This window comes from Ictidomys tridecemlineatus, chromosome 12 (assembly GCF_052094955.1).
Source record: "Ictidomys tridecemlineatus isolate mIctTri1 chromosome 12, mIctTri1.hap1, whole genome shotgun sequence".
Lineage (NCBI taxonomy): Eukaryota > Metazoa > Chordata > Mammalia > Rodentia > Sciuridae > Ictidomys > Ictidomys tridecemlineatus.
Window position 1 is genome coordinate 38,212,788 of NC_135488.1, and position 15,895 is coordinate 38,228,682.

Sequence of the window (15,895 nt, forward strand, 5' to 3'; positions counted from 1 at the left end):
TCCAATTACAGTTAAATTAAACCCAAAGATTTGACATTGACACAGTATGTTCAAATTGTTCTACCCCATTTCCCACATGTATAAATTACTCCAGATACAGAGCTATTCCATCACTGCAGGATCCCCCTTCTGCCACCTCTTTATATTTACATCTTTTTCCTCCTCATCTTTAACTCTTGGCAACCAGTAATCCATGTAACTTCATCATTTTAAGAATGTTATGTAAAATCATACAGGCTGAGTATGTAATTTTTTTACTCAACACAAAGCCCAACAATCATTTCACTATTGTGAATCAATAGTTTGTTTTTGTTTATAGTTAAGTAATCCCATAGTATGGATCACCACAGTTTAACCAAGGACTGCTAAAAGAAAACTGGTTTTTTCCTGATTGGGGCTAGAACAAATAAAGCTGCTGTGAACAACTACATATAGTTTTGTTCTTGATGTTGTTTTGTTTTGTTTTTGGTACTGAGGAATGAACTCAGGGACATTCAACCACTGAGCCACATCCCCAGCTCTATCTTGTATTTTATTTATAGAAAGGGTCTCAGTGACTTGCTTAGCACCTTGCTTTTGCTGAGGCTGGCTCTGAACTCATGATCCCCTTACTACAGCCTGCAGAGCAGCTGGGATTACAGGAATGCACCACCACGCCTCGTCCATATAGGTTTTGAATAGTAAGTTTTCACTTCTCTGCTCAGAAGTAAAATCACTGGGTTACTTGGTAACTATATGTCTCATCTTATTAAAAACAGTCCCAAACAATTTTCCAGAATCTTTGTACCATTTCATATTCCCAACAGGAATGTATGAATTTCTCCTATCCTAGCTGCACTGATTGCTGCATTGATTTTTGCATAAGGTATGCGATTTAGGTAGAAGTTTACTTTTTCTCAGAGATATCCAGTTGCTCTAGCATCACTTGTTGCAAAGACTATTTCTTCCATTGACCTCAGTCTGCATGTTTTTTAAAAATCATCCTGATTCTCTATTCTGTATCATTTATCTATGATCTCTCAACACTGCCTTGATTATTGTAGCTACATTATAAATACTGAAATTAGGAAGAGTGACTCGAGTTTAATCTTCTTCAAAAGTGTTTTAGTGGAAATTTGGATGGTAATTATATTAAACCTACATATCAATTTGGAAAGAACTGAAATTGTTTACTACACTGATGCTTCCAATCCATGAACATGTCTCTCCATTTGTTTAGACCTTGATTGCTTTCATTGGTGCTCTGTAGTATTCAGGACACAAGTGTTTACTTGTTTAAATTTTTTATTTTTTATTGATTTTTTTAAAAAATAAATGACTGCAGAATGCATTACAATTCTTATTAAACATATACAGACCAATTTTTCATATCTCTGGTTGTATATAAAGTATGTTGACACCACTTAGTGTCTTCATACATGTACTTTGGATAATGATGTCTATCACATTCCACCATCCTTGCTAGTCCCCTGCCCACTCCCAATCCCTCTTCCCTATCTAGAATTCATCTATTCTTCCCATGCTCCCCCTCCCTACCCCACTATAAGTCAGCCTCCTTATATCAGAGAAAACATTTGGCATTTGTTTTGGGGGGGATTGGCTAACTTCACTTAGCATTATCTTCTCCCACTGCATCCATTTATCTGCAAATGCCATGATTTTATTCTCTTTTATTGCTGAGTAATATTCCATTGTGTATATATACCACAATTTTTTTTTATCCATTCATCCACTGAAGGGCATCTAGGTTGGCTCCAGTTTAGCTATTGTGAATTGTGCTGCTCTAAACATTGATGTGGCTGTGTCCCTATAGTATGCTGTCCCTTGGGTATAGACGAGGAGAAGGATAAATGGGTCAAATGGTTGTTCCATTCCCAGATTTCCAAGAAACCTCCATACTGCTTTCCATATTGACTGCACTAATTGGCAGTCCCACCAGCAATGTGTGAGTGTATCTTTTCCCCATATCCTTGCCAACACTTATTGTTGTTTGTCTTCATAACAGCTGCCATTCTGGACTGGAGTGAGATGATATCTTACAGTAGTTTTGATTTGCATTTCTCCAATTGCTAGTGATGATGAACATTTTTCATATATTTGTTGACTGATTGTATATCCTCTTCTGAGAAGTGTCTGTTCAGGTTGTTGGCCCATTTGTTATTTGTTTGTTTGTTTGTTTTTTCTTTTTTTTTTTTTTTTTTGGTACTTAGCTTTTTGAGTTCTTTATATACCCTAGAGATTAGTGCTCTATTAGTGCTCTATCTGTTAGATGTGTGAGGGGTAAAAATTTGCTCCCAGGATATAGGCTCTCTGCTCACCTCACAGATTGTTTCTTTTGCTGAGAAGAAACTTTAGTTTGATTGTATCCCAATTATTGATTCTTGGTTTTAACTCTTGCGCAATAGATGAAGATTAGGGCCTACTTTTTCTTCTATTAGACGGAGAGTCTCTGGTTTAATTCCTAGGTCCTTGATCCACTTTGAGTTGAGTTTTGTGCATGGTGAGAGATAGGGGTTTAATTTCATTTTGTTGCATATGGATTTCCAGTTTTCCTACCACCATTTGTTGAAGAAGCTATCTTTTCTCCAATGTATGTTTTTGGCACCTTTGTCTAATACAAGATAATTGTAGTTTTGTGGGTCCTCTGTGTCCTCTATTCTGTACCTTTGGTCTACCAGTCTGTTTTGGTGCCAATACCATGCTGTTTTTGATACTATTGCTCTGTAGTATAGTTTAAGGTCTGGTATAGTGATGCCACCTGCTTCACTCTTCATGTTAAGGATTACTTTAGTTATTCTGAGTCTTTTATTTTTCCAGATGAATTTCATGATTGCTTGTTCTATTTCTATGAGGAATGCCAGTGGGATTTTTATTGGAATTGCATTAAATCTGTATAGTGCTTTTGGTAGTATGGTCATTTTGATAATATTAATTTTGCCTATCCAAGAGCAAGGTAGATCTTTCCATCTTCTCAAGTCTTTTTTGATTTCTTGCTTTAGGATTCTGTAGTTTTCATTGTAGAGATCTTTCACCTCTTTTGTTAATTCCCAAATATCTTATTTTTTTTTGAGGTTATTGTAAATGGGATAGTTTTCCTCATTTCCTTCTCAGACTGGCTTATTTCACTTGGTATGATAGTCTCTAGTTCCATCCATATATGGGCAAATGACATAATTTCATCCTTCTTTATATCTGAATAACCCTCCATTGACTGTATATACACCAAATTATCTTTTATCCATTCATCTGTTGAAAGGCATATAGGTTGGCTCCCTAGCTTGGCTATTGTGAAATTGTGATGCTATAAACATTGATGTGGCTATACCACTGTAGTATGCTGATTTTAAACTTTGGATATATTTCAAGGAGTAGGACAGCTGGGTCATATGATGGTTCCATTCTTCGTTTTTTGAACAATCTTCATACTACTTTCCAGACTGGTTGCACTAATTTGCAGTCCCACCAACAATATGTAACTTTTTCCCCACATCCTTACCAATATTTATATTTGTTTTCCTGCTAACTGCTATTCTGACTGGAGATGAAATTTCAGTGTAGTTCGATTTGCATTTCCCTAATTACTAGAGATGTTAAACATTTTTTTTTCATTTACTTGTGACCTTCTGTATTTCTTCTGTTGAGAACTGTTTAGTTCTTTTGTCCACTGATTAGGTTATTTGGAGGGTTTTGGTTTTGGTGTTTTTGAGCTCTTTCTATATCCTGGATATGAATGCCCTGAGGAACAGGTGGCAAAAATCTTCTCCCATTCTGTAAGCTCTCTTCACACTCATTTACTTTGCTGTGCAGAAGCTTTTAAATTTAATGCCATCCCAGTTACTGATTTTTTATTTACTTTTTGTGCTTTAGGAGTCTTGTTATGAAAACTGGTACCTGTGCTGGCATGCTGCAGTGTTGGGCCTACATTTTCTTCTAGCAGTTGCAGGGTTTCTGGTCTAATTCCTAGGTCTTTATACACTTTGAGTTGAATTTTGTGCAGGGTGAGAGATGGGGGTCAAGTTTCATTCTTCTCTATATGGATTTCCAGTTTTCCCAAGACCATTTGTTAAAAAGGGTCTCTCTTCTCCAGCCTAGGTTTTTGGCACCTTTGTCTACTATCAGATAACCGTACTGATATGGGTTTGTCTCTGTGTCTTATATTTCATTGGTCTTCATACGGGTTTTTGTGCCAGTGCCAGGTTGGTTTTGTTACAATAGCTGTGTAGTATAATTTGAGGTGGTATTGTGATGCCTCCTGCTTTGCTCTTCTTGCTAAAGATTGCTTTGGCTATTCCAGGTCTCTTATTTTTTCAAATGAATTTCAGAACTGCTTTTTTTAGTTCTATGAAGAACGTCACTTGAATTTTGATAGGCACAGCATTACAGACGATGTAATTTCTATTGTTCTAATCTTACATTCATTGATTCATTCCTTTCTCCATTTTGTTTGAGAGCACTGAGTATTTTTACCGTATTTTTAAAGCTTTTTTATACTAAAATACACATAAAATTACCATTTTAACCATTTGAAAATATATAATTCAGTGGCATGAAGTATATTCAGTGTTGCGCATCCATCACTACTATCTACATTCAGAATTTTCAGGTTCCCCCCACAAAAAAACACTATTAAATAATAGATCTGTCTCTATGAAATTTGCCTATTCTAGATATATGTGGAATCAAATATTTGTCCTTTTGTGTCTGGCATATTTTACTTAGCATTTTTTCAAAGCTCACTCTTTGTAGCATATATCAGAATTTCATTTTCTTTTAAAGAGATGTGGTCTTACTATCCCAGGATGGCCTTTAACTCCAAGGCTCAAAAAAGCCTCCCATTTCAATCTCTTGAGTAGATGGTAATACAGGCACATGCCACTGAGTCCAGCTACACAATCTGTCATCCATTTATTTGTTGATGGACATTTAGGTTGTTTCTAACTTTTGGCTATTGTGAATAATACTGTTTTGAACATTTGTGTCTAAGTATCTACTTGAGCACCTGCTTTCAACTCTATAGAGTATATGCCTGGGTGCATATACCTAGGAATGGAATAGCTAGATGAATTACACGGTTATTCTATCTCTGATATTTTGCAAAACTACCAAACTGTATTCCAACCATCAACACAGCATTCCAGTTTCTCCATATCCTCACCAACATTGTTATTTTCTCTTATACTGATAATAGCCATCCTAATGGCTATTAAATGATATCTCACTATGGTTTTGATTTGTATTTCCTTAATGGTTGGTGATGTTGATTATGTTTTCAAGTACTTACTACCCATTTTTATGTCTGTTTAAGTCCTTTGCTTATTTTCTTCCTTTTGTTGGTGCTGGATTTTGAACTCAGGGCTTAGTATATTTCAGACAAGTGCTCTATCATTGAATTATACTCCCCAACCCTCTTGCCTGTTTTTAAACTGGATTGTTTTATTTTGTTTTGGTTGAATTATAGTTCTTTAGGTATTCTGGATATTGAGCCCTTATCAGATAAATTAAAATATTTTCTCTTTTTTTTTTTTTTTTGTGATGTAGGTGATTGAACCCAGGGCACTGCACATGTAGGTAAGCATTCTACCACTGAGATATATCCCTGTGCCTCCTGTTTTTTGTTTGTTTGTTTGTTTGTTTTTGTTGTTGTTGTTTTTTTACAATAGGGTTCTTGTTTGATCAGGAAATATAGAGAGTTTCCACAAACTCCCTTCTATCCCCCAAACAGTTTCCTCAATCATTTATATCTTGTATTAGTGTGGTAAACTTGATGAGCAAATGATACATTAACTAAGGTCCATAGTTTTATACTAGGGTTCACTCTTAGTATTGCACATTCTCTGGATTTTGAAAAATGTACAATGACATGTGTCCATTCTGATATATCATACAGAATAGCTTCACTGTCCTAAAAAGTCCAGTACACCACCTACCTATTTGTCTCTCCCTCCCACCAAATCCCTGACAACCTTCAAGTGGGTTCATATTTGTTTGTTGAAAAACTTACATGATGAATGCCTTAAAAATCCTTGTCAGACAACTGTAACAAGTTGCATTTCAATGCTGGCTTCTCTTGTCTTTTCTCAACAGTTTTAATTCTTGTGATGACAAGTAAATTTCTTTATTGAGACCTGGTACTATCACTTTCTGAATTTTTTTATTTTCATAAGCTTCCTATAATTTTGCTCCTGCTAGGAAAGTGGGACACTGTCTCACTGCTGCTAGGTTGGGGTGGAACCACCAGACTGAGGAGTACAGGCTCCCTGTTACTGAAGGAAGAGGTGGGAGTTCAGGTTCTCCACTAGACCTCTGCTATTACCACCAGAGCTAGGAAGAACAGAAGCGGTTTGTTACAGATCCTCACATGTCCTCCACTGACTTGATGGTGGTTGGCCCTGCTACTGCAGAGAAGTGGTAAGAGTTCCGACCCAGGAGGAGGCCTCCTTTGTCACCACCCTAGCAAGTAGAAGGGATACCTCTTACTACAAGATGGGAGTAGATGTCTTGGCTCCCTATGTGGTCTCCACTGACACCATGAGGCTGGGGCCTCCTTACTGCCTGGTGTGGATGGAAGTCCTTATTCCTCATTCAGCCTTCTTTGATACCATACTGGCTGGGGCTAGGAGTGGGAAATGTGGTCCAAGGATGCACATTTGAGGTTCTTTGTTACAACCTAGCCAGGGTCAGAGTCTAGGCTCTCTACTTGGCCTTTGCAGGCGGGAACTGGGCTCTAGTTTTTTCTATGGTGTTTGGAATAAGCAGTTAATGATTAAAAACTGTCTGCTTTGTGGGGCTCTCCCACTCCTAGTTCTTTAGTTCAGGAGAGGTTTGTTTGTTTTATTCTGGGGGCGGGGGGGGAGGGGGGTCTGTTTTGGGTTACACTCATTGTCATGTCCAGTTGCCAGTTATTACAGCATTCTTTCTGGGATATATGGAGAAAAGGAAAATATGAGAACTCACTACATGATATTCTTTGTGTCTTAAAATCCTAATCAGTCATCCTTCTTCTGTCTACTTTTCATTGTTCTTTTGTTTGTTTTATATATACTGTTCAGAGTTACCAGCTGTATTTAGTGAGAGGAATAGGAAAAGGTAAGTCTACTCTGTCTTCGCAGTAGTCCCTTTTAATAGCCTTTACTAACAGCTATATCATGTACAAGGCACAAAAACAGAAACAGTACTGAACTTGGAGTTCAGAGGACTGGGTTCAAATATCAACTAACTTGGAAGTTCAGAGTAATCCTAGCTGTCCGAATTCATAATTATTTAACCTCTTTGAACTTTACCTCCCATATCTGCAAAAAGAAATAACATCACCATTTCACAAGACTTGAAAAGATTAAGTGAGATTATGTACTTAAAAGCACCTGATACAACTCTTGGCACATAGTCTGCACTCAGTGGCTCTGACTCTATGCATGTCAAAATACTTAAGATAAAAAAGGAATTATCTGAGACCCATTAGATGTAAATAAGCTCTGAATTAGTAATTATTTATTCTCCATTTTCTTGTTTTAAAATAGGACCCCATCCCAAACAGATTCAGAAAAATATACATGTAAACTAAAGGTAACCTGTAATTTCAGTGTAGAGATGAATCTATCTTGGTTTCTCACTTCTTGTTCTAGTTGGAGAGTATTCTGGTATTTTTCAGCTTCAGAAACTGGAGCCCCTAAACCAAAATGATGTTCTTTGGTGGTAACCTAGAGGAAACAATGGGAAATAACACAGAGGCATTCATTTTCAAAAAACTGTGATTTCTCATGATTATCAATAAATTTTGAGAATTCGTAACATTCTTTATTGGATGATTTGGGGGGGGGGCAGGGGGGGTTACCGGGGATTGAACCCATGGCCTTGTGCATGCAAGGCGAGTATTCTACCAACTGAGCTATATCCTCAGCCCTAGATGATGTTTTAAATTGTTTTTAACTATGAGCCAGTGATCAAAAGAACAAGTTATTTTCTTAAACTTGCATTATAAAACATTATCTGTATGTTTTCTAAATATAAAACTATAAACTTGAACATGTTTTTCAAAGAAGAGATGCCCTATCTTATCACTGTTCTAAGGAAATATGAGAAAGTAGCAAATGCAGCAGTCTATGTCTAGGCCTGTGTAGCCACTAGCTACAAGTTTACTGTTGCTATTGTATATTAAGCAAAATGTTTGCTACCCTTTCATAAAAAACAAATTTCCCTAATATATACATAATTCCCTAATATATACATAATAAAAAAGGAAGAAGAGATGCCTTAATACAAAAATTGGTAAAGACCATAGGCATTTACAGAAATGTTCCATCTTTACTGTACAAATTAGAACACAAAATAGTCACATTTATTCATTTAACCATTACCTTGGCAAAGATCAATAAATTGGATATATAATTCAGCATCCTAATAAATCAGTGGTGGTAGTATAAATTGATAGAGTATTTACTGAGAACAGTTGTGTAAATATCTACTAACATTACTAAAGTATATAGAGCTTCTGTCCAAATAATTCCATTTCTAGGAGTTTAACCTACATATACATTTGCACATGTATAAAATGACAATGTTGAAGATTTTCCACTTTAGTATACTATACATAATCCTCCACATTGAGCTTTTTTTAATCTGATAACATACCTTAAAGATTGTGTTATTAAGGGAAATATTTTCTTTCCATGAATCAAGGATACCATTATGTAAAGAAAGTAAAAATTTACTATGAGCATCCTAGATCTTTCTTTCCAACACAGATGCTGTTATCCAAAATATCCCTTGGTGAATTATAGAATTAGAATCTCTCTATTGACTAGTCTTGTATTGCATCTTGTGCAACCTGTTAATAAGCAAACTGTTGGATTTAGTTTCCTTTTTTCCTTTCTCTAAATAAAATACAGATCTCCTTTTATGTCCATTTCAATAATTATTACACCATCTGGAATGTCAGCATAAAATCTCACAGAGTATTTAAAATCATGAATCATTTAGTCTTTTATGGGCTAAATCAGAATCCTATCGTTTCTTATAAGTTTATAAGTGGGAAGTATATTTCTAGCTATAAACATTCAACTTAGGGTAATAAAATGATTTCTCACTTCAGCAAGACTGTTTAAATTTTAGTGAACATATGACTCACATGGGAATCTTGTTTAAATACAGACCCTTATATACAGTAGCCTGAGATTCTGCATTTGTAAAAAGCTGCCCTGTAGTCCCTATTTGGCTAGTAGGACATCTTGAATTGCAAGGATCTATTTAACTAAAGTCTAAGCCTGCCCAACATAATTTGTTCTCTTCCCACTTTTCCAAACTTATCTCCTACTTGGCACTTCCAAGAACCCCTCTAGTAAAGACAAAGTATTCTACACATCTTCTTACATATACTTATATGCATTTTTCTCCATTTAACTAGATACTTTTAATGCTTTCTTCAATTTCATATTCTCCAGGTTTTCTCTATCTTATCCATTAAATAATTACATTTCATTGAGACTTCTGTCTTACTAATATAGAACAATTTATGTAGTTATTATTTTTTCTAGGGATGTCTTTCTCATACATTTATCAAAATCTTAATAACAAGTAGTGTCCAAAAGTTGTGTCTCCATCAACACTGTTCTTTATAAAATAAGAAGGTGCCAGGCTCAGTGGAGCACACCTATAATCCCAATGGCTCGGGAGGCTAAGGCAGGAGGATTGCAAGTTCAAAACCAGACTTAGCAATTTAGGGAGGCCCTAAGTAACTTAGTGAGACCTTGTCTCACTAATTAAAAAATAAAAAGGGCTGGGGATGTGGCTCAGTGGTTAAGCACCCCGGGTTCAATCCCTGGTACCTAAATAAATAAGGTGTCAATAAAATCTGTTGAGGTTGATACGCAGTATGCAAAGCAGACAAAATTGAATTTTTCCTTCTCTTTGGTGAACTCGTCAAATAGAAATTCTACACAATTACCTATAAGGCTAGTCTAAGAATTAAAAACAGGAAGCAGCCACAAATCCACTGAACAATCAAGAGCAATCATGTTGGACTTGCTACTTACCACCCCCCACACTAGCTTTGGAGGCAATATGGCTGATGGGGAGAGAGATTATTGTACCTGAAATCCTCACACCTGGCCTGCCAGTTCCTACACCTTGAGACACCTGAGTATCTTACACATTCCAGTGACCTTTAACATCAATATCCATAAGAATAGAATGTTATTTCTGTACAGATCTCATATAGAGAATGCAAATGCGAAGTTTATACTCCATTGGGAAGCAGCAAGCACGGTGATTAAGAGCACATATTTTGCTATCAGACTGCCAATGTTCATAACCCTAATTCTGCACTTTCTTAGTTGCATGACACTGGGCACATTACTTCTCTAGCCATGGTTTCCTCATCTGATCACTAGGGGTGACAAAAAGAGTGCCTATCTCATAGAGTTATGTGAGGGTTAAATGAATTGGTATACATAAAGCTCTTCGAATAGTGCCTGGTACATAATAAACACTATAAGTATTATTATTTACCATTATTATTATTACTAATTCCTCTCTTTATTTATCTAATCAGCCATCACATCCTTCTGATCTTTTCACAAAACTCTCTCAAATCACTGTTTTAGTTCATGCTATCCAATTGTAATAGTCACATTTATTCACTGATCAGACAAATTTTCAAATAGCTAAAATATGAAAAAAATCAATAATATTAGTGTATGGGGATAAAAAATGGAAAACAAATAAAAACCTACAATTTCAACCTTCAATTAGTCTAGGGAAGTCCAGGAAAAATAAATCAGAAATTTACAACACAGGCTGGGTGCAGTGGCGCAAGCCTGTGATCCCAGCAGCTTGAAAGATTGAGGCAGGAGGATTGAGAGCTCAAAGCCAGCCTTAGCAATGGCAAGGTACTAAGCAACTCAGTGAAATAGGGCTGGGGAAGTGGCTCAGTGGTTGGGTGCCCCCAACCTTCAATCCCCAGTACCAAGAAAAAAAAATTACAATACAGCATGATTGCTGCCACATGAAATTATTGCATATGTATGCTAAAAGACAGAGAAAAGAGCTACAAAAAAAGTGTTTCTGACTTACTGCCCCTCCCAACCAAAGACTTAGGATCTACTCTCCATTCCCCCCAAAACCATGAACATACCCCTAAGCACTGAACACGTGATATTACTTTTACTGGATGTCCACACTGTGGCAACTTTAACAAGTCTAACATAGACCTCTTAAACCCTCACCTGTACCCCTGCTCTCTCAGCCATGCCTCCACTCCAGTCTTCAAATGGCACCATCACTTGTGCATGTACCCAAGGTCAAAAAAGGAGTAGTCATTTTTAATTTCCCCAACACTCATGTACTCTATCAGCAAGTCCTGTTGGTCCCACCTCTAAAATATATCTTAAATCCACTCACTTCTGTACATTTTTATTACACCGCCTGAGTCCAAGTCGTCATCATCTCCCACCTAGATTACTTCAAATTTTCTTCTGGTCTTTCTGCTGCTTCTATTACTCCCTACAGCTTATTCTCCATACTAAAATCAAATCAATCATTTTAAAATGACAAGATACCAGTTGAGGCTGTAGCTCAGTGATAAAATCTTGTCTAGCAGGCACAAGGCCCTGGATTAAATCTCTAAACTGTTTTTAAAAAAAAAAAAAAGAGTAAAATTAATACCATTTGAAAACACTCCAGTGGCTCCTACTGCAATAAAATCCAAAAAATAAAATCCAAACTTTTTATGGTCCTACATGATGTGGGCCCTGCCTTCACTTAAAAGACTTGGCACTCTCTTCTTTGTTCACCTGCTAGCTTTGTTTTCTTTCTGTTCCTCTAATGCACTGCTATACTGAATATTTGTTCCTCCTCAATTCTCATGTTGAAATCCTAACCCCCAAAATGGTTATATTAAGAGGTACCAGGGCTGAGAGTGTAGTTCAGCAGTAGAATACCTGCTTAACATGCCTGAGGACCAGAGTTCCATCCCCAACACCAAAACAAAAACCAGGGATGAGGGTGAGTTGTAGTATTTGCCCTTAAAAAAAAAAAAAAAAAAAAAAAAAGCCCCTAAGAACTCCTTTGCCTGTGCAAATGTCCTGAAAGTATCTATGAAACAGGAAATAGGCCCTCACCAAACATGAAATCTGCTAATACTATGATCTTGAATTTCCCAGCCTCCAGAACTGTGAGAATAAAAATTTCTGTTGTTCACAAGCTACCAGGTAGATAGTATTTTGTTAGAGCAGCCCAAATGAACCAAGTCATGCCAATCTCATTTCTCTTCAAGACCTCTGCCCTTGCTTTTCCCATCAGGAATATTTTCTCCTCAGCCCTTTGCATAGTTGGCTCCTTTTCATCCTCAGACCTTTGGCTTGAATACCACAGGGTCTTTCCTGCCTTCTCATCTAAAGTAGCTTCTTTCCCAGTCACTGTCTATTTAAGCAATTTGTGTTTATCACTACTTGAAATTACATTGTTTAATTATTCACATGTTTATTATCTGTCTTTCCCTATTATACACCATCCAAGACACTAGGTTCTTGTCACAAGTATATCTCCAATGCCTGATAAATGCCCTCCACAAAGTTGCTTAGTAAAACATTTATTTTATAGTTTTCAAAATAATGAATTTTGATTATTTAAACAAAGTAGTTTCAGTGTCGGGGAAGAAGGGAAAAGTCTAAAGAGGACTAATGAATGAATGAGGAATAGAGAAGAGAAGTGGAAAATGTAAACTTCTTTTAGGAAGCATAGTTGAAAAGAAGAAAAGTGAAAGTTGGAGGAAGACCAAGGTTACAGAAGGGTCATTATAAGAGGAGAAAAATATGTTTCTTAATTCTCAAGGACCCACTTAAGAATCAAGCAAAAGCCCTGGGTTCTGCCCTCAGGAAAATGCAAATACAGATTGAGCATCCCTAGTCTGAAAAATCCAAATCCCGAAATGCTCAAACTCTGAAATTTTTTGACAACAGTACCACCGTAGGTAAAATATTCCACATGTGAATTCATGTCTGGGGCTGAAATGAAAATGTGGGTACACCAAAAACGCTGTATAAAATTACCTTCAGAACATGTGTATAAAATGTATACGAAACATAAATGAATTTTGAATTTAGACTTAGGTCCCATCCCCAAGATGTTTCATTATGCTTATGCAATTTTTTTGAAATCCAAAACCTGGTCTTCTGATTTCAAGCATTTCAGATAAGTGATGTGCAACCTATACCCACAAAACTTTACAATTTCAGGGAGTTCAAAAACTCCTTAAGGTCCATGGCCTCAGGTGAAGAAGCCCCAAAGTATACAAACAACCATTCCTAAGACTTGGGTTAATGTTAAGAGATGAAGAAGAAAGAATGAGGAAATACGAGGCAACCCACATGAAGAGTGCGCACTGTCCTCTGGGACAAGGATGAGAAAAGCAATGATAGGTGAAGATTTGGATAAGGGGTAAAAATGTGGGGCTGAGGTTGTGGCTCAGTGGTAGAGTGCTTGCCTAGCATGTGTGAGGCATTGGGTTCGATTCTCAGCGCTGCATATTAATAAAATAAAAGTCCATTGACAACTAAAAAAAATATTTAAAAAAGAAAGAAGGGGTAGAAATGTGGGGAAGTTCCAAAAGTTCTTTCCAAAAGTTTAGAATTATAGACACTTTGAATAGGAAGGAAAAGTCAAAGGGTGTAGAAACCAGACAAAATTTGATGAATAATTTTCAAATTTTTATATTGGTAACAAGTGAATATTTTGTGAATTCATTTAAAAAATAGTAAAGTAACAGTTTAACTTAACACAAAAAGAAATAATCTCTAATTGGGTGCACCAAAAACACTGATAAAATCACTTCCAGGAGATGTGTATAAGATGTATATAAAACATAAATGAATTTTGTATTTAGACTTAGGTCCCTTTGATCTTCTGTTTCACTAAAAAATTAAATTTTACTAGATCTTCTTTCAATAATCTCTCCAATAATTCCATCCAAACCCCAAGCTCTTCTCTTTTCTACACTCCTAACCATAGAGTAAAGAAATAAGTTGTGTCTTCAAAGCTACTCTCTTCAGAGAGGTAGTGTTTACCAAGATCTCTTGGAAACACAAGAAGGGATTAAATAGTTGTTTTTCAGGCGGCTTTTCTATGCTAAAAGGATTTAGTAACATAACAAACTGTTGCTAAGAACATAACTAAGACAAAAAGAACTACCTTACTAACTCACTCACTTCAAAATATTATCCTGGGATGCAGATATAAAGATGTTTACAGCAACATAATTTGTAATGGCCCCAAACTGTATAAAATCTATACATTCTTAAGATAGATAAATGGTGGTGTGTTTTAACAAGGGAACACTAATCAGCAAACTAACTACAAGCAACAATAAGGACAAATCTTAAAAACAATGCTGAGTAAAGAAGATGCAAAACAGTACTCAGTAAAATTCCATTTATATGGAATTCAAAAACAAGCTAAACTATAACATACATGTTCATGTTAAAGACTGTGAAACTACAAGGAAAGGCAAGGAAGTTGGGCAAGCGTTTATCTATGGGGGGTAAAAAGAGCCTGTGATGTGTTAAGAGATGAATAACTGCACTTGCTCTAACTACCTCTGCATATGGAGGAGTTTAAATCAAATCATCCTAGAACAACCTGCTCTAAGCAACTGAAAAAGAAGGCAGAAAAGAGAGCTCAGAGAATGTCTACTCCTAATTATATTTTCTTCAGAAAGTAAATGAAATATATTTTGAAGCTACCATTAAATAATGCCTACGTTTAGAGTCTGAAATGTTTCATTAATGTTAATTCTCTAGTAAATTCATTAATGTTAATTATTGAGAATTAACTAGATGAATTAAGATCAAAAGGTTTAGTCCGTTAATCAATTAAAATATAAACAAGATTCAGTTTTATCTTGGAGGCAGAGATGTGATTCTTCCCTTTCTCTTATAAATAACCTATTTATTTAATTTACAAACCGATTGTCTTCCTTACAAGAAAAAACAAATTGAACTTGACATGCTGAAAGCTGGTAGAAGACATTTAAAACAAAACACATCCTGGGATAAAAAGTCCCGAAATGGAAAAAGGAAAACGCTAGAACACTGTCTTCTGTGCAAAGTTTCAATGAAGCCAGAATACTTAAGTTTATTCGAGGGCGGGGATGATTCTAGGTGTTGAAAACCGGATGAAAACCGCATATTTGAGACCTACAATAGCTTTTCAAACAAAAGCCAACGTACCCTGACTCTCCTGTGGCCAATTCCTGCTGAAATTATACTATGCAAACGACCAAATAATATCGAAGTCTATAAGGGAGACTGAGAAGTGAGCCTGGGAGTCAGAAAGAGGTAGACTCAACGCTAAATCTGACTTCCAAAAGTCTCCGCTCCACTCCAGCGCGTTTCTAAGCAGACCAACCCAGCGGACAGCCGTGGCAGGAAGGGAAGCGAAGCGGTCACCATAGGAACTGGGCTCAACCCTAAGCTCCCCACAAACGACCACACGGGCAGGCTGAGCCGCCCGAGGGCTTTCCTGGCCCGCGACTCGGCCCGCTACTGCCCCTCACAGCGGCTGCGGCAGAGAACACCCACCTGGGCCCTCAGCCCCCGATCCCCCCACAGAGCCCTCTTGCAGCCTCCCCGTCGGAGGCCTCCCGGCCCGAGAGCGGCGTTTCCCCACCCTGGCGCATCTCCGCTGCTTCTACCTGGAGCTCCGGGGACCTCTCAGGCCCGCCATCCTCCCCGGAGCTCATCCCTGCGACTGCCTGACCAGGGCCTCGGGGAGAGACCCAGGTCCCGCCCGGCCTCCATCCTCCGCCCCTTTCTCCTCCCTGCCCATCCCAAAAATCAGCCCGGCCCCGCCCCTGCGAAGGCGGAGAAAAGCGGGCCCCGACGGGAGGTCGGCCGGGGCGGTTAGC

General features: G+C 37.4%; 1 protein-coding gene across 6 annotated transcripts in view; it reads right to left on the minus strand.

The window, feature by feature from the left end:
• Positions 1–15,895, minus strand: part of Tsga10 (testis specific 10) — a 291,349-nt gene that overhangs the window by 275,263 nt on the left and 191 nt on the right. For 3 of the 6 annotated variants that reach the window (XM_078028531.1, XM_078028529.1, XM_078028530.1), the window contains one exon: positions 7,569–7,697. Coding sequence is in view for 3 of the 6 variants with exons in the window: in XM_078028528.1 (XP_077884654.1) it covers positions 7,569–7,697; positions 15,683–15,730 (177 nt within the window). In the remaining 3 variants the exon portion in view is untranslated. Of the gene's footprint in view, positions 1–7,568; positions 7,698–11,219; positions 11,244–15,682; positions 15,810–15,895 lie in introns of those variants that run through there. The other 3 variants (XM_040270782.2, XM_078028542.1, XM_078028528.1) reach the window with 2 other exon arrangements.